This window comes from Ambystoma mexicanum, chromosome 1p (genome assembly GCF_040938575.1).
Source record: "Ambystoma mexicanum isolate Mex_15411 chromosome 1p, UKY_AmexF1_1, whole genome shotgun sequence".
Lineage (NCBI taxonomy): Eukaryota > Metazoa > Chordata > Amphibia > Caudata > Ambystomatidae > Ambystoma > Ambystoma mexicanum.
In genome coordinates this window covers 694175144-694200249 of record NC_090921.1, presented here as the reverse complement: position 1 = coordinate 694200249, position 25106 = coordinate 694175144, and the positions used below count along the sequence as shown (strand labels likewise).

The 25106-nt window shown below is 46.4% G+C and overlaps 1 protein-coding gene and 1 long non-coding RNA gene across 2 annotated transcripts in view; one reads left to right on the top strand and one right to left on the bottom strand.

The window, feature by feature from the left end:
- The window catches only part of RIT1 (Ras like without CAAX 1), a 651953-nt gene extending 628256 nt beyond the window's left edge, over positions 1-23697 (top strand). Inside the window, exon 6 of the mRNA XM_069649919.1 lies at positions 8400-23697. Coding sequence (XP_069506020.1) covers positions 8400-8630 — 231 coding nt within the window. The 3' untranslated portion in view covers positions 8631-23697. The remainder of the gene's footprint in view (positions 1-8399) is intronic.
- The window catches only part of LOC138579686 (uncharacterized), a 111109-nt gene continuing 96322 nt past the window's right edge, over positions 10320-25106 (bottom strand). Inside the window, exon 2 of the long non-coding RNA XR_011304122.1 lies at positions 10320-10669. This is a non-coding gene — a long non-coding RNA (uncharacterized lncRNA). The remainder of the gene's footprint in view (positions 10670-25106) is intronic.

Genomic DNA, 25106 nt, shown 5'->3' with positions numbered 1-25106 from the left:
AATCCCCATCTACTGGAAAGGATGGAAGATTGGCTGGTCGGACCATAGTGCATCCAGTGCAGCTGCAAAATGGTGGTTCACCTCCATTCCGCACTCAACAACTTGTCCTTGCTAGAACTGTGAGTGATCCCGGTGGGACACTGGTGAATCCGGGCTTGCTGTTTGTGATGTAGCGGGGAGAGAGTCAGCAAAACAATGATGCGATTTCGGAAGCTTAATAAGTGGCATTTGTAAGGACATTTATTAGCTGGAGAAGAAAGACTTTTTAGCTATCCTGAATCCACAAAACCATGGAAAGGGGGGAATTTGGCTTCAACAGAGCCTACTGAAGAGTTGCCCAGCATAGAAGCACTTTATAAAAAAATAATTCAGTGCTGGCAGCTATACTGGAATGCATGGAATCTAGACTGCATTGTCCAGAAAGAGGTCCGATCTGTAGTACACATGTTGCTGTTAAACGGGAGGCTGAATTAATATGTAGTGGGTATCAATGCCTTGTAGGACTTGCAAGTAAAATTGGTAGTGGTTTTGATTTCATTAGATTGAAAGTGGGAGAAATGTGACAATAACAAAAGTGGGCAGCATACCGGTTCTTGGATTCCGTAGACTAGAACAAGAAATTGGATTGTTATATTATCCAAGTTTTAAAAAGCGCATCAAATACCCAAAGGTGTTTTGGTACTCTAGCGGCAAGGTAAGGCACTAGGTATTGCTAAGAATAGGTATTGAGGTATAACGTGGTACAGGTATTTAAGGTCTGTTAAAGGGATCTGTTTTGAGGTGCTTCTGGAAGGTCTGCAGATTTGTCTCCTTCCGGAGTGCAGCTGAGAGGGTGTTGAAGAGTCTGGAATCTTGGACCATAAAAGTGCGGCAAACCCGTCTTTCTTTCCGATACTTGGGGATAGACCGTTTCCTGTCTCCATTGGATCTCCAGGAAGGAATTAATCCTGGAAACAAGTGAATTGGAGTTCTGAGAAGAGACTTTTTAGAACCGGGCACATGCTCTTAAAAATGATCCGGTTTCTAATGGGGAGCCAGTGCAGGGCAAATATTATGTGGCAAATTGCAGGTCATGCTCGATGTCGTCGTTTAGAAAGATGGCAAGGGATGCTTTCATGTTACACGGTCTGTGCTGCTGTCTGTACAGCATGAAAATCAGCCCTGGATTGAGTTGGCACACTGATATTGACTCTTTGGGACCCAGATGACTGGGAGAAACAGAAACAAGTAGGAATGAATAAAGAGGCTTGCTACAATGGAGTACAGCAGAACAGAATACTGTAATACAAGAAAGCACTTCTGTCTTTGGAGAAGGGTGCCTTTGACATTGCTCGAAACAAAGTGGCTCATTAAGGAAAGACGTTTGTTTACTGACCCTGCACCAGCCAATGCTTTCCTGGACACAGCTAATACTATGGCTGGTTGATCACTTGAAATGGGATGTGGATTCGCTTTAAGGCCAGACCTTTCCTGTTGAGTAGTGTAAGCACCTCAAAGGTGGGTGTACTTGTTAGGACGTATTGCTTTGCTTCAGACTGCGGTTATACCCGTCAGTGAATACTTTTGAGATACCCTGGGATTTCTCCCCCTTTTTCCCCTGTCCCCATTCTCACTGCATACCCTCCAATTAATGACAGAATAACTAATTGGTCTTATGAACCTGATGGAGACTTGTATTCCTTAAACATTCTTCATGTTCTGTATCTATTGCTAAGGAGCACATTCTCCACCAGATTGTTCTTTATCTTTTCTTAACATCCTAGAAAAGGCTACGTAGTAGTAGTAGCTAGTCATTTATATAGCGCCTTTATGCCATTACGATGGCCTCAACTTGCTTATGAGGGTGAACGCCCTAAGGGGACCAGAGTTCAATTTATGTGAAATTTTCAGAAGAATAGAATGCATGTGCACATTAAGCCGAAGATCGGGAGTTGGTGAGCTGGCCGTGCCACGGAAATCTACCCATGATGGTCCGGCATGCGTATTGGTGCTGGGAGGTGGTCAAGAGATTATGCTAGTGCAAGAGACTAGTCATTTGTCCACTAGACCAAATTGTCAGAGCTGCGTTCTGATGGCAGAAATGTTGTACTTCATGTATTAATCTGGTGTATGGAGGCAAATGTTTGGAAAAGGGTGGTCCTGCCTGCAGCTGGTGTCCACCAAATCAGTGCTCGACTACTTCCCTTGATGTTCGGTAGGAGCTTTGCTTTTGCTGTTGCTAAATGGTCTGAGTCGTCCAGTCTGAGAATTGTACATTACCTTGCTCTTTAGAATATACTATGGAAGCACAGGCTATGACAAGGCTTAGGTGTCATGAGTGAAGTGTGAGAAAGGTAAGATCTCCAGCAATAACCAGGTTTTGAGGGCCTTTCTGAAGGAGATGTAGTCCTCATTGCGGCGGATGTTCAGTGAAGGGGGTTCCAGAGGATGGGTGCTTGGACAGAGGAGGATCCTCCAATTCTGGTGGAGTTCACAAAGAGGAGTGCAGAGCCAGATCTAAGGTTTCTGAGTTGGTAGCGTGTAAGCTTGTCATGGAGGAATTTTGGACCAGTCTTGTGGAGGGCACGGTGTGTGCTGCACATTGCATTAAAATCCGCTTGTCGGCTGGTATAAGGGCATGGCTGATGTGTTCACTGAGTGAGAGAGCGAGCAGGAGTCTAGCTGCAGAGTTTGGGATTTGCTGGAGTTTTTCAGAGATGATAGGCAGGAGCACTCAGATAAAGGGAGCTAGCATAGCAAGGATTGCTGAGACTCTGTGAGGGTAGGAGAGATAAAGGAAGATTTGCCTGAGGATCCGTAGGTGGAAATTATAAATTTTGGAACAGAGTTGATGTGATGAGAGAGTGATGGGTCCGAATCCAAGGTGCATCCCAGGTTCTTTAGAGGGTGATGCTGCGGGCGGGTTCCTAGGAAGCGTGGCCGTTAGGGAAATAGAGATGGTTTACCACAGAGTAGGATTTCAGTTTTACCAGGGTTGAGGAGGAGGTGGTTAGCTGTCGTCCAGTGGACTGTATTAGAGAGCCATGGTCTGGACGGGGCAGGCTGCCGATTTGCGAATCTTGAAAATGATCTGGGCGTCATCCCTGTAGTTGTAACACATTAGGTTATGAGTGTGAGGAGGGGGGCTAAGGTAGAGATTGAAGAGGGGGGACAGAGGCTTCCTGTGGGACCCCTGTGGGGACTGGGCGAAGGGTGTGGGGAGAGAAGGGAGGGAGGAGCATGATTTGAGAGCAGTTGGAGAGAAATTAGGAGATCCATCTTGGAGCAGAATCCCTGATGCCTAGAGATCGATGAGGATGGTGTGGTTAACGGTGTCAAAGGCAGCAGAAATGTCAAGAAGGTTGAGAGCAGCCCAGCCTTCCGAGTCTGCTGTTCTTTTCAAGTCATCCCAAACAGAGACGAGGGAGGGTTCTGTTCCTCGGCAGGGTCTGAATCCAGATTGGGAAGGGCCGAGAAGGGGGTTGGATTCTGTGTAGGGGCAAATCTGCGTGTATGCTGTGCGGTCTAAGAGTTTGACAATGAAGTGGATGTTTGAGATAGGGCAGTAGTTGGAAGAAAGGAGGGGATGCAGGATGGGCTTTTTTAAGAAAGAATTTGACGTGCAAACTTTTGAAAGCCTCTGGAAAGATGCCTGTAGTAAGAGAATGGTTAATTATGGATCTTGCAACGCTGCCTGCACATGTTGCGGATAGGATGCACCTAAGGGGGGGGCGCTGGTGGGGGGCAGAGATCTCCAGGAGAACCAGAAGGGCGGCTTTGGGATGGTAGTTTCAGGAATTCAGGATGAGCAATGGGCGTGAAGGAGGAGGACTGGTTGTATGGGCAGAGGAGAGGCAGAGACATGACGAAGGGGTGGATGATGCTAATTTGGTGATGGATTGATGTCCTTCAATAGCGATGTTGTGAAAGGTGTCTGACATTTTATCCCAGCGTGTTTGGGATGGGGGGAGGGAAGTGTGGAATAGCTTGGAGTCTTGAATTCTGCGGTGATCCTGTGGAGTTCCCTGCTAGGATAACGGGAGTTGGATATTCGGTTTCCATAGAAGGATCTTTTAGCTTTCCTAATTCCAATAGGCCCAGGTCTATATGGCATAAGTGGTTCTGTTTTGAGGCAAGGGGGTCAGCCCTCCAATTGTGCTCCAGGCAATGATTGAGGGTTTTAAGGGATTTGAGGGAGGGTGTGTACCACTTGGGATTAGGTTGTGATCTCTGGGAGTCAGGTCTCCTCAGTGTGATTCCATTGGAGAGCCAATGGTTCAAAAGGTCAGTAGAGGGGAGGTCTGTCATGTAGTGTGAGGGCTGGGAGAGGGCATAGAAGGGAATCGACCAAGTCGAAATTTATAATGACCGTATATTATATTATTTCAGGGAGGTGGAGCTGGTGAGAAGGGGGAGGTCAAGAGAGTGAAGATGGCGGAGTGATCGGTCCAAATGAGAGTATGCGGAGGCAGGGTGGGGTTCAAGTTGATAAAGCTGAATAAAGCATCAAGGGTGTGATATCAGTTGGGTCATGTTAAGAGCTTCCATGTTAACGTTGAGTGGACAGGTCCTAGGGTTGGAGGGAACATCAAACCAGATAAGTCTCCAAATATGGTGAGGGACGGGTGTGGTATCAGTCTGGCTGATAGGGAGTCGCTCAGGGAGTGTGCAACGTTTCTTTTGTAGCCAGGAGGTCTGTATAGGAGTAAGAAACTGGGGGTGAAAGAGTGAGTTTTTTTTTTTTAAAATTTTTTTTTTTACTAGCAATGATTTACAATCTGTATTGCATGGTTGTTTCTCAGTGTGTAAGACTGAAGGGTATTGTTTGTAAAGGATGGCTAATCCTCTGACTCTGCTGGGCCTGTTGTGTACAGTTAAGGAGTAGCTGGGGGTTGGTTGCGCCTTATGTGCAACGTGTTCGTAGTCCTCTGTGAACCAGGTTTCATTGATGAGGATGTCTGGGTTCTCATCAGAGATTAAGTTTAAGTCAAAAATGATGTTTGTTTTTGGAGACAGATCTGGTGTTGATGAGGATGCAAGAGAGCGGAGAATGGTCGTGAGGGAGGTTAGGTCTTGGAGTGAGAGAGGAGGGATGAGCGTACGGGGGAGGTGGGGGTGGCGAGGTAGGTGATCTATCTGGGAGGCATGTGCTTGTGAAGCATTGGATGGGAGTTGAGGAGGGCAAGCTGCTGTGGGGGAGGCCAGAGGCTGTGATCAGTTTTGTATCCTTACATGCTGTTTAATAAATAAAACTACCCACCAGTGGAAATAATTGTGCCATTTAACTCTTTAATCATTTCTTCCCCATTTTGCTTCAGTAGCGTAAACCCCTTTCGTTAATGCCTTGAGCTAGCCACACATTGGCCAGCAGAGTTTAAAATCTGTAAATATACACAATATTTGCAGACAAACACAAAATTGTAATAGGGAAATATAAAACTTCATTCCCAGGGACAAGGTCTACTCCTGTGAATTGTGGGACTCGGGAATAATCAGAGTAGTTTGAAATGCTAATATCTCAGAGAAGGAGGAAACAGTTGACTCAAGGAGGGCCCGCTGTGTTTGTTGGGAAAAAGAAAGCATTACATATGTGCGGATTCATGGAACAAAAAATGGGAGCGTTTGTGTAAATGTTTACAGCCAAAAATGTTTGCACTTGAATGATACCTTAATATCCTGACCAGGTAGGGTTTAATTCCTCAAATGAATTCCGTCAAGCTTTTATTGTATTTAATGTAGAATCAGCCAATTTAACCTGGGATCAGAAGGACCCAATCACTAAAATTTATAATGTCCAATGCCATAAATAACAAAATAATTCTCCAGTTTTGCGCCAAGGGTTGCAGCTTGCTGAAAGGCATTTCTTCAGGTCTCTGTATATAATGATTACCCAAACTTCAGAGTCATTCGAATATAAATGGAGTGCAAACTTGCGACTGAAAAGTCCATGCCCTTTGGTCCCCTGCAAGATGCAGTCCACTACATAAATGGTCTTTAACTGAAGATGACATTCCTAAACCTCTTCAATCGTTGAGAGATGGAAGAATCCTTACCTGCACGTGCAACACAAAAAACAAAGTTGGAAAGAACACTGGAATGTCCCTTATGAATATATGTTTTCTTCCATGTTTATTAAAAAGGATATAAATTACAGGTTTGGGGAAGGCAGAAAAAGGGGGAGGAGGGCACACAACTTCTGACCTTTTTCACCCCTCACAGGGATTTGTCATGGGCAAATTAATGGTATTGGACGTTGGCCTTTAATGTTTCAAATGCCAAAGGTCACATGTGCCAAAATATCTTCATGGGTGTATTGAAGTGGTCAACAAAATATTCCTTTTGTTTCACTTTCCCCTAGGTTCCACATATGTAACTTCTAAGTGGGCCATCTTAAAATATATAGTCTCATCTCAAACTCTCTTCATTTTCAATTGCAACACATAATCAGTTTACACCCAAGAAGGGTAGAAGAAACAACGTATGAATAATTTTGGTAAACAAGGGAACACTTATTTTAAATGACATTTTCAATGGGGTAATGGGGCTGTGTTCCTGGGATCCTCAAAGAAGCCCACCTTGCCCTCGCCTGTCTTGAAACCGGAGTCCTAAAGCAGACCAGTCGGCCAGCCTTCTCTCGCTCTCCCTCAGTGTTCCCTTCACAGTGAAACCCTGAGACAAATAGTTCATATGTGGTGTCACCCCTTTATTCTTCTTTTTCTTTTTTACTCTCGTGAACACACTATTTGGATTCCCGTCTTAGATGAAGACGGTTGGACCACTTTAAGAGATGCTCTCCTATTTAATGTATATCCTGTTGCCCACCCTTCCTCTGATATGCAAAGTTATCACTGATTTGTGCAAAAGCTCCCATGACACTATCTTTGTGGCCATAAAAGGATGTTGAGAAAAGTGTTCAATCTGTTCTTTTTAATTCATTAATGTCTGTAGTATTTTTGGTTTCCTAATATGCTTTATTTAGCAACAATTATGTTTTTAAAATCTAGTAATCTGTATCCATGTGTTATTTGATGAATTTTTTATTGTATTCATTCTGAAAACTGATGATCCCAACCATACTTCAAAAATAGTTAGATTAAATGGGGTAATCTCCTTTTATACCCTACAATGCCTGCCGCCCAACTCCAGTTGATTTTTTTCCAGCACGTTTTTTTCTTCTAGAGACTCTTGTTGACCCTTTTCTACCCAATTACCACCAACACCTACCTTTCAGTTCTATTCTGAATGAATGTAGTCTGTGAAAGTGATTTTAAAGAATGCTAGGATCTGCAGGACCCTGATTGAGTGATGTGGGTGTGAGTATTCCACCAGTGCTAGTTGAAACATAGTATGCTGATAAAAGGATGGGCAGGTCAATGCTGTAACGTGTACACCGATATTCCTTTTTTGAAGAATTATGCAAAACCAACTTCTGCCTTTTTAGAACCAGTCCGTTTGTTTCTTCCATAAAGTCCACTTTGTATCAGTTGATTTATTAAACTATCCCATATTAAAATGGAGGATAGAATAGTGTCACGTGGTTTTAGTCCCAGGTCAGGTAGAGGTACAGCAAAGCCTTTGTAATACTTGCAAATATCATGCAGTAAGTAAAATGTGCTTTTGTGGCATTGTAAGTTTTGTGTTTTAAAAAATCTGAAGTATGATTTGAAATTTTGTGTATATATTGAGGCCGCGACTACTATGAAACATGGGACTATTGAAAAACCGCTTGAGGGATGTGGAAACTCGGGGCTCTTTTGGTTGAGGAGCCCTGTGTGAAATTATGGTTTAAAGTGGTGTTGAACACTAACTGATTAGTCTTGGTCATGAAACTTGCCTTCATACCACCTTCCTGGGCCTCTCCATGTGGGTTTATAGGGTAACAAACAATGCAGGCATCAGAAGAATCTTATATGGATTGACAGATGAAGGATTTAAAATAACGCTCTATATTATTAGTTACTTTAGGTGGCATATCTCGTGAAAGGGTGAAGCCATAGCATGCGTAGCTGATAGGATGGTTTCCTGGATTTCAGGGACTCCTTCTCTTATATCCGCCAAAATGTGGTTTCTGTGCCCATGCAGTCATTGCTAAACGAGCCTGGGTCACCTATCAAATGTATGCAGACCTATCCTCATTGATATGATGTAAACAGTGGCAGCTTGATCTACTCCCTGTGCCATTCTGTGCACTAGATGCAGGCTTAATGCTCCATTTAATAATGTCATGCTGAAGAATGTTTCTTTAATTAAACCTTTCTATGCACTGTCTCCATGAGTGCAACAAAACATGCCATCACTTGTTAAAATGCTTTTTTCCTCTTTCTTTTTATAACCTTTATGTATTGGGTTTAAGAACCTAGGAAATTATGTCATGCTCTTTATCACACGGTCTTCAAATTATACATTTTGTTCTGCTACAGGTCTCAAAAGAGGCAGGCACATCCCTAGCCCGAGAGTTCAACTGTCCCTTCTTTGAAACGTCAGCGGCCTACCGCTCCTATATCGATGATGTGTTTCATGCCTTGGTACGGGAGATCCGAAGGAAGGAAAAGGAGGCAGCGCTTGCCCTGGAAAGGAAATCCAAGCCTCGCAACAGTCTGTGGAGACGGTTCAAATCACCATTCCGAAGGAAAAAGGATTCTGTGACTTGAAGCTGGGCTATGCCGACATCCTGTGAACTGCAGCACTTAACCAAAGCAGTCCAGTCACGAAGTTCCTCAGCACTAAAATTAATCCTGATTATATATTTTGTAATATGAAAATTAGTTTTTAGGACTGGACTTCGGAGGAGGTTTTTTCTTTTAGATTCCTCCGACTGTTGGAAAAACAATAGTATATCGACTTTCTACGACTTTAGAACACTGGTTCTCTCTTCCCAGACTGTGTCCTTCTCTCCGAGATGTCGCCATTGTTGGGAGGATCAAGTGGTTGCGAGTGCTTACATTGGCGCTACGGCTGCACTGGAATATTTAGCGAACTAATGCTTTTAGGTTAAAGTGTCACTTTTTTATTCCCGAGTGGATAGAACAGTGTACTATGGGCTTTGTTTTGACCTTCTTGCTGGTGCCTGATATCATGTATGTGCGAAACCATGTGGATTTTGCGACGACAGTGAAGTCACAGATGTAGTCATCTGTGCTGGTTGTGTAGAAATGTTTCCAAGTGTGCAGAAGAGCACAATATTGCTTTTTGTAGGTTTGTGAAAAATGATAATCTATCGTTAGCAGAAAACTACACAGATCCCTGTGTAAAGTTCCGATTATATTGTAACATGTCTCGCTTTGAGCTCTTAGGTTCTTTCGCACGTGTTTTGGGTGAACTCCAGTATTGAAAAATGAAGGGTGACGTTTTCTTCGTCAAATCATTGGAGCAGCTGCATTGTCAAGGAGTGAATAGCACAAAGGTGGTTGTGAATCGAATGACATCTATTACGTTAAATATGTCTGCTTAGAGCTGAATGGCTCATGTTTGGCACATGGATACTGGCCCTTCTGGATGTTGTAAGGGTCTGGTGCTGGAGTGCAGAATCTTTCACGCTAAGGCCACGTGATTCCCGCGGGGGGTGCAACGGTTCGGGTGGGTTTGTTGGGTGGAGGGCGTGAGGGGTTTGTTATTGGGTACAGTGTTTGTAACCTCTGCTGCTGGATGGCTCAGATTTTTTACTGGGTTACAGCAGAGGGTTAGAGAACATTTCATCTCTGTGATTAGATGTTCTGGGGTTTTATACAAGGTAACAATCTTTTAGCCTCTGACTGAATAGCTCAGGGGCTTGGCACAAATTTACTGAACCTTTTAACCTCTACTTCTGGATGGCTCAGTGGTTTAGGCAGTGCTACAGAGCCATTCATTCTCAGCTGCGAGGCTCAGCTGTTTAGAACAGGGGGTACAAGGTCACTAACACGATGGTTTGAATGTGTTCTGTATGTTTTCGCCTCTTGATGCAGAACCGGCCTTCTCCGGGGGCTGGATGGCTCGTTGGGTGTAAGTGCATGGTTGCAGAGCCACATCTGAAGGGATCAAGTGTTTGGTGCACATTTGGGATCCAGCACAGGGCAATACGTTGACTGCTGTCTGGGTCGTGTGCAGTCTCCCATGTGAAAGTGGTCTGATTCTGAAGCAATAGCTCGTATACTTTGCTGAGCCCTCTTCCCCTTCAGCCAGTGGTGATTCACATTGGTGTGTTGGAAGCTTTGTATGATGTAAGTGCTCTCCACACTTAATATATTCTGCTCACTTGATTTTGTTACTTGTAACCCAAGGTCCAGATAAGTGGAGAATACAGATTTTCCATAATAACTTACTAGAAAGTCTTAATTCTATTAAAGACACGGAGGCGAACATTATGCTTCTCTTTCTTTATTTATATATTTAAAGAAAATGCTCAGCAGCATAATATTTTACGAAGAGAAAAAAATATTGAAATATCTCAACAATAAACAGCAGGAAACAAGACTTTCCACAGAGACAAAAACTACATTTCCCAGATGTCTGAGGAAGGTCCAGTGTAGTATCCTTAACATGTGATAACGTCCACCAATCAGTCTACAGTTCTTCCATAAACAGCCTTGAATACGATGCACTTCTTCTTTCGAAGCTGCGAACCTGGTTAACCAACATTCATAACTGAGGACAACTTGTGGTAGTAGGCGGAGCCCAGACTTTTCGGATTAGGTAGCTTTATCCGCAGAAGCTGTCGGAATAAGGAAAAAAATAATCGTTATTAGACTATGTATATTACAACCCTAGATCCCAAAAGAGGGAGGGAGAGAAATTATTCATGTTATTCCGAATAACGGGCATACATTGAATAACAGTTATCAATCATAATCAAAGATAATACTTCTAAACTTAGCAAAAACCCGATTTCTCTACGGGCGGGATAATGTTTGCCTCCGTGTCTTTAATAGAATTAAGACTTTCTAGTAAGTTATTATGGAAAATCTTTATTCTATGTCAAGACCGGAGGCTCCATTATGCTGGTTTAAAGCTTACTTACCACTATGGACGCTGGCGGTTCTACCAGTTTCAGGTAGAATTGTTTAAAAATCGATTCGCTCGACCAGTCGGCCATTCTCATAATATCCTCTAGTCTGATTCTGAGTTGAAATGCTTTAGAAGCCATTGCTCCTCTCACGGAATGAGCGCCGAAATGAGAAGTATCTATACCCGCTTGAGCTAAGGTCCACCGTACCCAGCGTGCTAAGGTCGGAGCGGAAACTGGTTTATGAGGCTTACGTAAAGCTACTAGTAATTGGCCGTCAGGGGAGACCCTGAGAGGAGCTGTGACTGCTTCATAGACTTTGAGGCATCTGACTAGGCAGAGTTTAGGCTGACCGTTAAAGGCAGGATAAGAGATTACTCTGGAGTTACACTTCGTCCTTCTATGAATGTGGAATACTATGCCGTCGGGAGAAAAGGTCCTTCCCGCCAGATCGAGGGCTCTGACGTCGGACACTCTTCTACAAGAGGCAAGGCAAAGAAGGCTAGTGAGCTTACCAGATATGGCTGTGCGAGATAATTCTTGGTTATCTGGCCAGGATAGAAAAAGGTTCAACACTTTACCAACGTCCCAAAGTTTACGGTATCGAGACGGGGGAGGAGCCGCTAGCTTGACACCTTTAAGAAGTCTGCCGACCAAAAGATGTTCCCCGGCTGGAACTCCCTCGATGAGGTCATGGCCTGCTGAAATAGCAGAACGATACGCGTTGACAGTCCTGTAGGCCAGGCCCCTCTCCACCAGGGATGCCAAGAAGTTGAGAATCTCCTCTACAGGTGCCGAAACTGGATGTAAGGCTTTGTCCTGGCACCAGTCTCTCCAAGCATTCCATGAGTTAGAGTATCTTTTAAGAGTGGAAGGAGCCCAACTCTCCTCACTGAGGCTGATTGCCAAGTTGGACATGCCTGGAACTTTCAACCTTGCCCTGAAATCCTCCAAGCTGCTAGAACCAGGGACCCTTGGAGGAGAAGGGGGTGACGCTGGTGCGCAGGATTCAGCAGGAGCTCTGGAAATTGGGGTAGAAGGATTGGAAAATCTGTAGACAGTTCCAGAAGAACTGGATACCAGATCTGATAAGTCCAGACTGGGGCTATGAGAACTAGCTCTGATTGCTCCTCACGGGCCTTTGCCAGGGTCCGTGTAATCATGTTGAAGGGAGGAAAGGCGTAATGTACTCCTTTGTTCCACCGTTGGAGAAAGGCGTCCGCTGGGTCTGGATTCCAGCTGAAAAATATCGGCAATTGGACATTCAGGCGCGAGGCAAAAAGATCTTTGGACATGGGACCCCAAATCTGGTAAAGCCGTAGAAAGACTTCCTTGTGAAGTTTCCAGTCGCTGTAATCGACTGTGTTCCGGGAATACCAGTCCGCCACTGTGTTCGTCAGACCTGGTAGGTATTCCGCTGTGACGGAAATACGGTGCTCTAGGCAGTAATGCCAAAAATCCTTGGCTAGCTCCGCCAGGAGGCGAGATTTGGTGCCCCCCAGATGGTTGATGTATCTCACCGCCGAAATGTTGTCCATTTTGACCAAAATACAGAAACTCACTCTGTCCTTGGTAAAGGAGCGTACCGCGAAAGAGCCCGCTAGTAACCCGAGGCAATTTATGTGCATAGTGAGTTCCTGGGGTGACCAAGTCCCCCCTGTAGCTACTGGGCCGCATCGTGCTCCCCAGCCAGAACGGCTGGCATCCGACTCTATCACTATGTCTGTAGCGAAGCCTCTATAGATAAGGTCAGTTGCTGCGAGTAAGAAAGACTGCGCCTTAAGTGCTGACCTTTGAGCCTCTGTAACTCTCGATAGATTAGCGGCCCTGGAAAAATGGCCTGGATAGACGAGGAAAGGAGGCCTATCGCTCTTGCTAAGTCGCGAAGCGATATAACGTCCCTCTGAAGCAGCCTGCGGATCTCCCGCTTGGTAGAATGTATCTTGGATGCCGGAAGGCGTAGTTGAGCTGTCTGTCTATGACGAAGCCCAAGAACTCTAGAGTCTTGGAGGCTTGAACACCAGATTTCTCCCAGTTTGAGAAATCCCAGACTGTGCAGGAGATCTATAGCTAGTCTGGTCTTCTACCAGTGCTTGTGAATGTGCCATGAAGATAATGTCATCTAAATATATTATCAGTCTGACACCCTGTTGTCTTAAGTGCGCTACGACTGGCCTCAGAAGTTTGGAAAAGGCCCACGGAGCTGAGGAGAGACCGAACGGAAGGCTCGTGAATTCCCAGTCTCGGTTTTGCCAGGAAAATCTGAGATAGCTTGCGTGGTCCTGATGTATGGGTACTGCGAGGTACGCATCTTTCAGGTCCAGGCGCATGAGGCAGTCTTTGGGTCTCAGTAGGTCCCTGAGCATTTGAATGCCCTTCATCTTGAAGTGGCTGTAAATAATGAACTCGTTGAGGGCTCTGAGATTTATTACTGGGCGTACTTTCTCCTTTCTGCGCACTAGAAATATGGGGCTGTAAAACCCGCCTGAACTTGGGCAAGGACGAATCGCTTGTTTTAACGCTAAACTGCGAATCTCTCTGTCCAGGTCTATTCTGTCCAGTTTGGACATAGCAATCGGAATCGGACGAGATGCCTGAAAAGGTTCCGTAAATAATTCTAGACGCATGCCGCGCACTGTGTCTTTGACCCAAGCATCCCCTGATAAGCAATCCCATGCATGCGCAAAAAGCACTAGCCTCCCTCCTATAGGCACTAATGGCGCAGGTGCTGTGAGGAGACTGACCTGAGGTTTGTTGTTGTGCGGGATACCGGACGGCTCTCCTCCATCTGCGACCTCTTACTCGGCCTCTTGATGGAAAGAAAATGCTGCACGATCCTGCCAGGTTGTTTGTTCTCTGAACTGTTGAGGTCTGCGGTTGAAGAAATAACGGCCGGACGAGCGACCCCTGCCTCGACCGGCCCTGGCAAAAATCTTTGATGAGAAGACTCGTTTGATAGAGGCCTGAGCCTTGTCCAGTGCGGTGAAAGTGCCTACGAATTTAGCCATCTCCTTGACAAATGAATCACCGAAAAGTAGGCCTTGGGCGGAGGCTCCGGACTCAGTGTCCGCTAATTCAACCAATTTTGCATCTATCTTATGAAGAATGCCTTTGCGTCGCTCGGCTGAAATGGCACAGCTGGCGCTGCCTAGGAGGCAGATAGCTCGTTGAGCCCATCCGGACAGAATAATTGGAACGATGGAGTCTCCTGTGCCTATGGCTGCTTCGGACAAATCCATCATCTTTGCCAACGGACCCAAGACGTCCAGCACTCTGTCCTGGCAAGCTCTCCAGGCTCGATCGATGCCTTTCCTTGGATCTTTGGCATTCTTGCCGAGGAAGGTTATCATTTTGGAGTTCAATTCGGGAGTTAGGGCGATCCTGTCCGGGATCGCTGGGCGTGGGCATTCCGCCTTAAGCCTTGCTCAGACCTCTTTGTCTAGAGGCTTGCGAATCCTGTCTTTGATGTATTCTAGAGTCCTCTGCGATGGCTCCCAATCCGAAGATCTGGGATGGACGAGATCTTCAGGGGAAAACATCCTTTCTGAGGCATCTTGATCTTTACGAGGTCTTTTAGGGACGGGGGCTGCCACAATCCCTGTAGTAGAGGGTTGCGACCCTATTGACTGAACCTCCTCATCAGCAGAAAGGGGCGACAAACTGTTCTCGTCGCCACCGACTTGCTCCAGGCCCTGTTGGTCTTCCTCCGGGCTCGAGGGGCTTACGTCCCCGTTTTCCTCCTCGGGACAAGAGGGTCGATCTGTGGAAGGGGTCCCCTTCCTATGTAAGAAGGCCTTCTTCAGCCTTGAGAAAGCGTCTGAAATTATAGTAATGGCAGACTCTGGCTGGCTCGAGGGGGGTCGTAGAGTCTGTACTCTGGCGAGCCTGGATACATCCCCCTGAGAGGTGTTTTCTTTTTTGAGATCTTTTCTTAGGCAGGAAGTTGTCATGTAGCTGTTCCTCCACCTCATCCAGCCCTTGCTGTATGGGTAGGAGCATATCAGACATGGCCTTTTTTTTACATTTTTTTTTTTTATAAACATTTTATTATTTTCATGTATTAACAACAACACAATGCACCAATTTCTCAAATCCCCCCCGCCCTCCGCACCCACGCCTCCCTCCCCTCTGGAAGTGAGGGTCCGTTTCGGTTTCTATTTCAGGGGGATACTTATGAACCACAAATGTCTGAGATTCTAATATTATGCGGGCACCATTGTTCCATGTAGTCCGACCTTAGATACTCCAGCACCGGCCCCCACTCTTTCATGAAGAGGGTCTTCTGATCCTGAAGCTGATGCGTTATTTTTTCCATGGTCACTTGCGACCAGACCTTGTGCAGCCAGGAGAATACTAGAGGCGTGTCGTTTTTTCCAGTTTTGGGTTATAGACACCCATGCCACGATGACTAGGCCCATGAAGCTTCTCCATTGGTATTTGTGGAGTTTTTTGGCCTGGGGGTCCATGAGTCCGCACAGCCACACCCGTTCATCTATGTGGCCCGCCTCTGGAAAGATTTTGGCTATTTCCACCTGCACCTCGTTCCAGAAGGCCTTCACCACTTTGCAGTCCCACCAGATATGTCTCCAGGTGCCTGGTTCCCGACACCCTCTCCAGCATTGATCCGACTGTTGTGGGTACATGGATTTAAGCCTCTCGGGGGGTGTAGTGCCATTGCATGACTATTTTGAGCCACATTTCCCTTGTTTGGACCGCTCTGGTGACTTTCGGGATTCTCCCCCACAGTTCCTCCCAATGCTTTCTAGTTATAATTTTCCCCAGTGTACCTTCCCATCTCGTCATGTATGCCCATTTGATTTCTTCTTCTGTCATGTTAATGAACCGATATAGTGATAACACCAATTTTTTGTCTCCTGGATTGGTTATTATATAATTTTCAAAGGGTGTTAGGTCTCTCGTTGCCACCTGGCATACCTTGGTAGTGGACAGCCAATGTTTCAGTTGCTCATATTTATACCTTTCGACGTCCTTTAGGTTCCACATTCTTTCACATTCCGCAAAAGTCCTTAATGTATTGTCCTGGAACATCTCCCCGATTTTCCTGCACCCTGCTGTTTCCCAATTCTCATACGCCCCGGGCTCAGATGCGGGAGGGAACTGCGGGTTCCGACAAATGGGCGTAAAAGGGGCCAGTGGGGTGGTCATAAGTCCTTTCTTAGTTTGGGCATCCCAGGCGCTAAGAGTTGTTCTCATAATTTCGCTGATTCTGAGATTGTGGTGTCTGTGTTGTTTGTGTTTCCACAGGAGGTCCTCCAGGGGGGTCCTGGCAACCGCCCTATCTTGTCGTGCCCAAATAGTCTTCTGGTCTTCACCCAGCCATTCCTTCAGAACCCACAGCTGCGCCGCATAGTAGTATTTCTTAAAGTGTGGGAGTGCTAGACCCCCCTCCTTGATCGGGGCTGTGAGGATAGCTCTGGCTACCCTAGGAGGTTTTTTGTTCCACACAAATCTCGATATGGTCTTGGACAATGCTTTGAAGAAGGAATCGGGGACTGTTACTGGGAGGGCGTGAAAGAGGTAGAGAACTTTGGGGAGTATGTTCATTTTAACTGATTGGATTCTTCCCCACCATGAGACCCTGAGCGGACACCATCTGTCTAGTTCCTTCTTCACCCTTGCCAGTATGTGTGGATAATTGTTCTTATATAGCAGGTCGGTCTTATGTGTGAGGGTCACCCCTAGATATTTAATTCCCTACTCTGCTACTTTTAGCCCATGAACGCCCGCCAATTCTGCGACTGTCCTCTTATCCCCCTCCAGGAGTAAAATCTCCGATTTCTCCCTGTTAATTTTAAGGCCTGAGATTACCCCGAATTCCTCCAGTTCTCTCAGGGCGTGGGGTATCGATCTCCCTGGATCTGTCATGGCCAACAGCATGTCATCGGCATATGCAACCACTTTATGTTGCTTGCCCGCCATCTCTATCCCCTTAACCCCTACCGAGTCCCTGATCCTAGCTAGAAGTGGCTCTAGGAAGATGGCATACAGGAGTGGGGAGAGAGGGCAACCCTGTTTCGTGCCTCTTGAGATATGTACCCTCTTTGTGACTTCCCCGTTGAGTGCAATCCTCATCGAAGGGGAGTTATAGTTTGCTTTGACCATATTTATATAGTGATCGCCGAACCCCATATGTTTCAGTGTCTTAAACAATATAGACCATTCTACTCGGTCAAAAGCCTTTTCGGCATCAAGGGAAAGTAATACTGCTGGTGTGTGAGTAAAATCTGTTTTTTCTACCAGATGGATTATTCTTCTTAGGTTGTCGTGCGTTTGCCTACCGGGGATGAAGCCAGATTGATCTGCATCTATGAGGGTCGGAAGGAGGGGGGAGAGTCTGACCGCCAGTATCCTGGTGTAAATTTTTGCATCCAAGTTAATCAGAGCAATAGGGCGGTACGAGCCCGGGAGAGTAGGGTCTTTGCCTGCTTTATGGAATACCAGGACTTTTGCCTCATTCATAGATGGGGTTATGTTTCCCTGGTCCTTGAAAGTGTTTAGTGGTCTTGTCAAAAAGGGTGCGAGTGTGTCTGCATATTTTTTGTAGAAGGGGGGCCGTGAACCCATCCGGGCCCGGTGCCTTTGCAGACGGGAGATCCGCTATTGCCTTGCGGACTTCTTGTTCCGTGATGCAGGAATCTAGTGCCTGTTTGTCCTCTTCTGAGGTGGTTTGTAGATTTAGTGATTGTAGGAACTTGTCTTGCTGGTGCTCGTCCGGGTGTTCTGTCGCATACAGATCTTGATAGAAAGTCTTGAATACCTCCCTATGTTCTTGTTGCATGTTTGTGTGTTCCCGTGAGTGTCTTTGACTTTTAGGATAGTCCTTGATTTCTGGTTTTCTCTAAGCTGTCTTGCTAGGAATTTGTCTGCCTTGTTGGCCTTGATGTAGTATCGTTGCTTAAGATATAGCAGGGACCTTTCTGCCTTCTTGTTGCGCAGCATGTCTAACTGCCCTTGTACATGTTTTAATGCCTTCTTGAGAGTCCTCGTGGGATGGGCTACTAACTCCCCTTGGATGGCTGTGATTTTCTTTTCCAGAGTCCTTTCCCATTCGTATTGCTGCTTATCCTTGGCTGCCTTTAGTGCTATACAGTGTCCCCGTGTTACTGCCTTAAAGGCTTCCCACACTGTTCCTAGGGGAGTTTCTCCATTGTCATTTTGCTCATAATAATCTTTAATTTTGTCTCCTAGTGCCTCTCCCATCGTCTGATCCTTTAATATGTCGGGCGGTAATTTCCATTTCCAGAGGCCTCTACCCCTTCCTGGCAACTGGATATCCAGCCGGAGCGGGGCATGATCTGACAGTGCTATAGCCCCCATATCTATATCCTGGATCATCCCCACCAGTCCCACCGACGCCCAGAAGTAATCTATTCTCGACATCGTGTTATGCACGTGCGAGTAATACGTAAAACCATTTGCTTGCCCTCTCTTCACGCTCTACCTTTAGTTTAAGATGTTTGGAAGGGGGTCCCTGGCCGTGTGTACCCCCAGCACTTCTGTCCAGGTTTGGTTGTCAGGCCAGATTTAGATCTCCCCCCAGTATAATCTCTCCCTTCGCGAATCCCTCTAGTTTCCCCAGCGTGTCTCGGAGAAATCCGTCTTGCCCAGAGTTTGGAGAGTATATTGTCGCCAGGGTGAGCCTGATACCCCCAATTACACAGTTTGCGAATGCAAATCTCCCTTCCCTGTCAGCCAGCGAGTCTAAGAGGGTCGCCTCCAGCCCACCTTTAACTGCAATCATCACCCCCGCTCTTTTATTGCCCGCATTCGCTTGTGTCCAAATCGTGTACTCTCTCAGGTGGACCTTTTGCCTATCCTGGGCCTTAATATGAGTCTCCTGGAGGAGCAGAATGTGCGCCTGTTCCCTTTTTACCAAGGCTTCTAGCTTCTTCCTCTTCACCGGGGGAGTTCAGTCCCCTAACGTTTAATGAGAATATTGTGAGTTTTCCCATCGCACTAGTTTACTGATTTTGCTTGAGTTCCCTTGATTGCTGTGTTCCTTCCCCTCTTCCAGAGTTTCCCCTCCCTTTTTCCCCCAACTTCCCCCAACGGTTAACAGTATTACAACTTTGATCCCGAGGAGGGCCCAGGCACCTAAGGTTGCTAGGGCATTGCGCCTATTGCTCCTTGCCCTCACTGGACTCGGGGTGAACCTTGCGGGGGGTCCTAAACCCCGCATTTCTCTCCAGCCTAGGGTACATTCCCGCCGGGCCGCCAGCTACTTGTTATCCGACTGTCCTGTATTTCCCTTTCTCCCACCTGCTCATGCCTGAAAGCGAGCCAGTATTGTAGCGTGAACATTAACTCCTATTTCTTCTGTGGATGTCCCCCCGCCCCCCACCGATATGTGTTTTCCTTTTCCCGACATCCTCCCACCCCCTCGGTCTCTTGTTTGCATCACCCCGTGGCCTAGCCCCATCGGTGTGCTCCTCCTCGGCTTGCTGGCCCATTATATGGAGACATTCCTCACTTGTGGTCACTCTCCTCTGTTTGCCTTCCCATTCGAATAGTAGTCCAAATGGAAACGTCCATTTATATCTTATTTCTTTGGTCGCCAGTTCTTTCACCAGGGGGGCCATCTGCCTTCTTTTTAATAAAGTCGCTGAGGCCAGGTCCTGATATAATTGGATTTCTACCCCGTTGATCCTTATATGATCAAGTTGTCTCGCCTTTCTGAGGATCAACTCCTTTTGTGGATATGCTGAGAGGGCCGCCAGTACATCACTCGGTCTTTCCCCTGGTGCTCCAGTTCTTTTCGGGCCCACCCTGTGGACTTTATCGATCCCAATGCTCTCTGCATCTTGTTCTTCTAGTATATCTCTGAAGACTTCCTGCACCGCTCTCTTTAGGTCTTTATCTGTCACCGATTCTGGCATGTGTTTAATGCGGATATTTGATCTACGGGAGCGGTTTTCCAGGTCTTCGCACTGGATTTCGAGGTTATGGGTTAGTCGAACCAGCTGCTCCTGTGTTTCACTATTCTGAGTCTGTTCCTCTTCTACATTTTGCACTATTCTTTCGAGGGTATCTGTCCTTTCCTCCAGCTTTGCCACATCTATACAGAGTTCCTGAACGGCCTGCTTCATTTCATTCCTCGTATTAAACTGTTCCTGAACCGTGGACATAAACTTGTCTTGCAGCTCCACGAACCACTCCTTTATGTCGTCTTTGGTTAGTAGAGAGGAGGTCTGGGGTTGGGGGGTGCTGTGGTTTGCGTGCTCATCTCCCACCCTGTCCTTCGCTGTTGTCGGCGTTTCTGCTGACCACAATTTGAGCAAGTTGGTGTCCTGGGAGGGAGGTTGCGGCATTGGCTGTGAAGCACCCCCTTTTCCCTTCGCCCTCGACATTTTTCTTTTATATGGGGTCCAGTCGTGTTACTGGGTGTCTCCCAGAGGGTAGTGACGAGGGGGGCCCGAGACGGCCCCCGCGGAATCCAGAGGGGCCCCTCTGGGGGGTTCTTGTCTTCTCTGGGTGTGTTGTACGAGAGGGTTGGTCCGCCACCCACCAGGAACGGTGATGGTGGGGGGGGGCCGCTCCACAACCCGCACCCGGGACGGCGCTGTGCTCCCAGGGATTCTTACCGCGGCGCTCGGCTGAGGGGTGACATACAGGCGCCCTCACCTCTTCTCCTGGTCTCCTCTCCTCCTCTCGGTGTCGATGCCCTTGATTGCTGGGTACGCCCAACGTCTCCGGCCGGGTGCGGGTCCTGGCGTTGGTATCGACGAGTGAATCGGTTGCCTGCTGGAGGGGATTCTCTTCGGTCCGCCGGAGGAGGGGAGGGGCCGCACCTCCCCCACCGCACCTAGCCCTCGGGACACCTGCCGCCCCCCGCAGGTCCCAGCGCGGTTGCGATGTACTCTGTGATGTGTGCTCGGAGGGAGCGGGCCGACGCCCCCCTCTTCGCCCCGGCACCTTCTCCACCAGTCTCCGCGGCCTACCTCGTCTGCGCGGCGCAGTCTACTTTGGTGGGGGGATGGGCAGACACTCCTCTCGCTCTCTCCCATGGGGGATTTGATCAACCGGAGTCCGGTTGCTGGTACGCCCGCCCCCGCTTGTGTGTGGCAGGAGAGAGTCTCGATTAAATCCGGTCGGATTTCTGCCTAAAAAGGTGCTTTATGTTGGCGGGCTCAAACGCGACTTCCCCTGCCGGCGGCCATCTTGGAATCCCAGACATGGCCTTTTTAATGCTAGTCTCCACCGAGGAACTTAGCACCTTCTCCAAACTGCTTGCCATAGCCACTTCATCAAACTCATAGGCTTCGCTCTCGTATTCGGGCCATTCCTGGTCCTCTTGATCGAAGTACTGAGCTCCCATGATTCAGATTGCACCTCTCTCCCTGCTATGTCTTTATTTTTTTATTTTTTTTAAGCCTCAGACTTTCTTTGTACACCTACAGTATAGGTATTCAGAATTAATATGTGAGATATATATATGCAACCCTGAATAGGGTTTCAGTCGCCTGAGATACTGCCTAGTATCTCCCTTTCTGCTGCAAGATATTCTCGTCACCTCTTTTCCTTTTTTTTTAATTTTTTTTTTTATGCTTAACAAAGATATGCTCCAGACGTGGTGCTCTGCTTCCTGGCGCTCGCGATCACAATCCCGCTCTAAACGGAACAAAAAATTCCGTTCGCGGGCGCCAGGAAGCAGAGAAAGGCACCTAGGAGGGCCAGAGCGCCCTCTAGTGCCTGCAGGGGTTACCGCAGTACCTCGGGCCCCGATCCGCCGCTCCCCGACACTGGAAACACGATCCCAGTCGGGGATGCGGAACGGAGCACCAGAGGACTGCGCGGCAGAATCCCCGCTGCGAGGCCAGGCGGCAGCGAGGCCGCAATAAAAGAAAAAAGAAATTGCGTGAAAGCGCGACCTCCGACGCCAGCAGGAAGCAGCTGGTATCGGATGGAATATTGTGAAGAGCCGGCGCGCAGTGCGTCGGCGAAGAGCCGTTAACCCTTGAGGAAAAGGGAAAGTCGCGGCGCAGGCAGAGTGAGACCACACATTAAGAACCTATTAAAGCATAGTAACAAACCATTAAATAACAATGAAACAACGATTAAATAATCTTTCACTTATCTCATGCTTTGAGCAGCAAAGAAAGAGGAAGTGCATCGTATTAAAGGCTGTTTTTGGAAGGAACTGTCGACTGATTGGTGGACATTATCACATGTTAAGGATACTTACTGGACCTTCCTCAGACATCTGGGAAATGTAGTTTTTGTCTCTGTGGAAAGTCTTTTGTTTCCTGCTGTTTATTGAGATATTTCAATATTTTTTTCCTTAGTAAAATATTATGCTGCTGAGCACTTTCTTTAAATATATAAATAAAGAGAAGCATAATGGAGCCTCCGGTCTTGACATAGAATCAACCCATTTTGCACTTTAGTCAATGTTGATCTATCGACAAACGTAATTGTGTAATTTTACTTCCATAGAAAAGAGACAGGCAATTATTTCACCAAAAAAAGATGGGCGATATTCCGGAGCCTGTTCTTTGCTCCTGTCTTCACCAGTCCCCTGAGTTGAGATTGAAGGCCTCGGCAGAACCTTGCCACAGCCTGGGGGCTCTGCTATTGCTGCTGCCATATCTAAAGAGGTATTATGTTTTGTGGTGCTAGCTGCAAGGTATGAATTGCAACAAAAATATCCCAGTCCTAAAATAGAAGCATGTTTGAACTTTTAAAAAAAATATGCTCCATTTGGAAATTAACTAAATTTTTTTCTTTCTAAAATGTTTGTGCTCTTCAAAAGTAAGAAGTACAATTCTCAGACTTCAAAATCTCATCTGGTTCCCCGTCTGTAAACCATACGGCATGATGTCTTTGAAATTTGGGGCTTTAGGAGCAGACCTGGAGAAACTCACCCCACAACTCTGAAGGCTGCATTTTTATGAACTCGTGGTTCAGGAACAACACTACTAAAAAAGCAAAAGAACCCTGCTTATTTCTTTTTTATCCGATGTGCATTTCACATTGCACTTCCCGAATGTCTGCACAAAAACCATACCGTAAAACCGTGTTTGCAACCTTGCGCCTTTATCTTTGTATGCTGCTCTGCATTGCCATGCAGTATCGAGTGAGAAGACTGGCCAGTTGTAGCTTCCCAGAACCTTGCAGATAGACATGATGCCCAGTCATACGTGTTATGAATGTACTTAAGAAATGAGCACAGTTCTCTAGTTTCTCAGGTGCTTTATGGAGAGGTTACATGTTATATCATGCGTTTCATGCACTTGATCCTTCATTGTATGTGCATAACAGGCCTTGTGCAAATGGCTTTCGTTCAAGATAACGAGCTCTGGTTTGAGTTTCTGTGTTAGCTGTTGTACAAATATTTGATTTTAAATCGTGGTTTGAAAATTGTCAGTCTCCACTAAGTATTATTCAAATAATAATTGGCTGGAGTCTTGAAAAAAACGTTTGTATTACATTTGGGAAAGCTGTACTGAATGTCTACAAGAAATGCATCTGCTTGGTCAGAGACAGATTGGCCCGTGGGGACATTGTGGCAAACGTCCACAGTGAAAGAAAAACAATAAAGGTGAACAATATTTTTCTTTTTCTGTCTAGAGGATATTGTACATACAATAATGTAATTTATTCAACAGTATTTTTTTATTTTTTATGAGTGAGCTATGCCGCAGAAGGCTTTTCTCAACTCTGCAAATTCCATTGAAACTTACACTTGTTGGCTGTTAAAATAAATGACGGGGAAAACAGTTGTTTTATCATTTACTCCATCTTTAAGCATTCTCCCATTTTCAAGAAAAACATTTCTACGCACTCTGCCTCGACAGCACGTTTGGAAATTAAAACTTCATGGTGTGCACGTGTTGGAGACCCCTACGAAGCTATGCCTCCTCACCCAGCACGTGGGCAACTGACATGTGACGTGTGTAGACACATTTCGTGCTCCAAAAGTACATTTTATTTCTTCCGTTTTTTTTCCTGGGCTTCCATCTGATGAGCAAGAAAACCGGTGCTGTTGAATTTTTTTTTTTTTTTTGTAGTCATTCCCCCCTGCACTCTGTTCAAGAGGATCTCACGCCAGGTCGTTTCTAGCCCTTTTGTCTGCTTATCGGCTCCCCCACCCACTGCCCACCACATTCAAGTATTTTATCAAAGAGTTGGGTAAGTAAATCTTCAATGTTCTTCTCAACCGTTGTCACAATGTGCACTCCTTGAAGGAAGAGCATCAGTGTTCTCCCGGGTTTAAAAGTCCATGCTTTTTTGCGACATGGGTAGTTAGCACGGTTCTGAAAGATAAACTGATCCCAGATTGCCCAGATCTGGCTCGACTTTCTAAAGGGGCCCTGTGTGAAATATGAGATTCAAAGTGGTGTTGAGCACTTACCTCCACCTTTAAGACACCTCATGTGCCAATTATTAATTACAAGTTTCCACTGCTCCATTCACCAGTGGATCTTTTTTGGCAGTTAATGGGGGGGTCATCAGATTTTCTTTTGCAGCTGTTGCTACTCCTTCTTTTCAGGCGATAGTGATCCATGTGTTGCTATGGGACATACAATTCCACCCAAACCTCTATTGGAATGGTAATCTTCGTCTAGCATCCGGTCTCATTTACCTCAAATTTATTCTTCAGTTCCATCATTTCTTAGGCCGGCATACAGCTCCTCAGAGCCAGTCTACCTTTAATCGCCCTTAATCTTTACTAATGGGATTTATTCCAGCTGCGTGGGTCAGACTCCTTACTCCCCCCAGAGAATATTTATTGCTTGCAAGATTCCACTACTCAATTGCTGGCTTCCCCAGTGTAGTCTGAGCACTGGATTACAACTAAGGTGCCCCGATACCACATCAGACCAGGAACTAAGCCTTTAATGACTGGCGGATGCTGCACAGCATCCATGTCAAAATGGTCTGTGTTGTAGAGCTTATTTTTACTAATGTCTGTGCATACTTCCCAGGGTCAGCCTATGTTTCTGATGAATAGATGTGTGGCACAGGCTATGAAGGGATTAGAACGATACAGATCCTGATTCTTGGGTATGTTTGTGTAAAAATACTTGTGAAGAAATGCATGGCTGCATGTGCAGTTGAGCAAAACACAGAAAGAATGCCGTACCCTGAGAGAATTTGCAATTATGAAACCTGCACAACAAAGTCA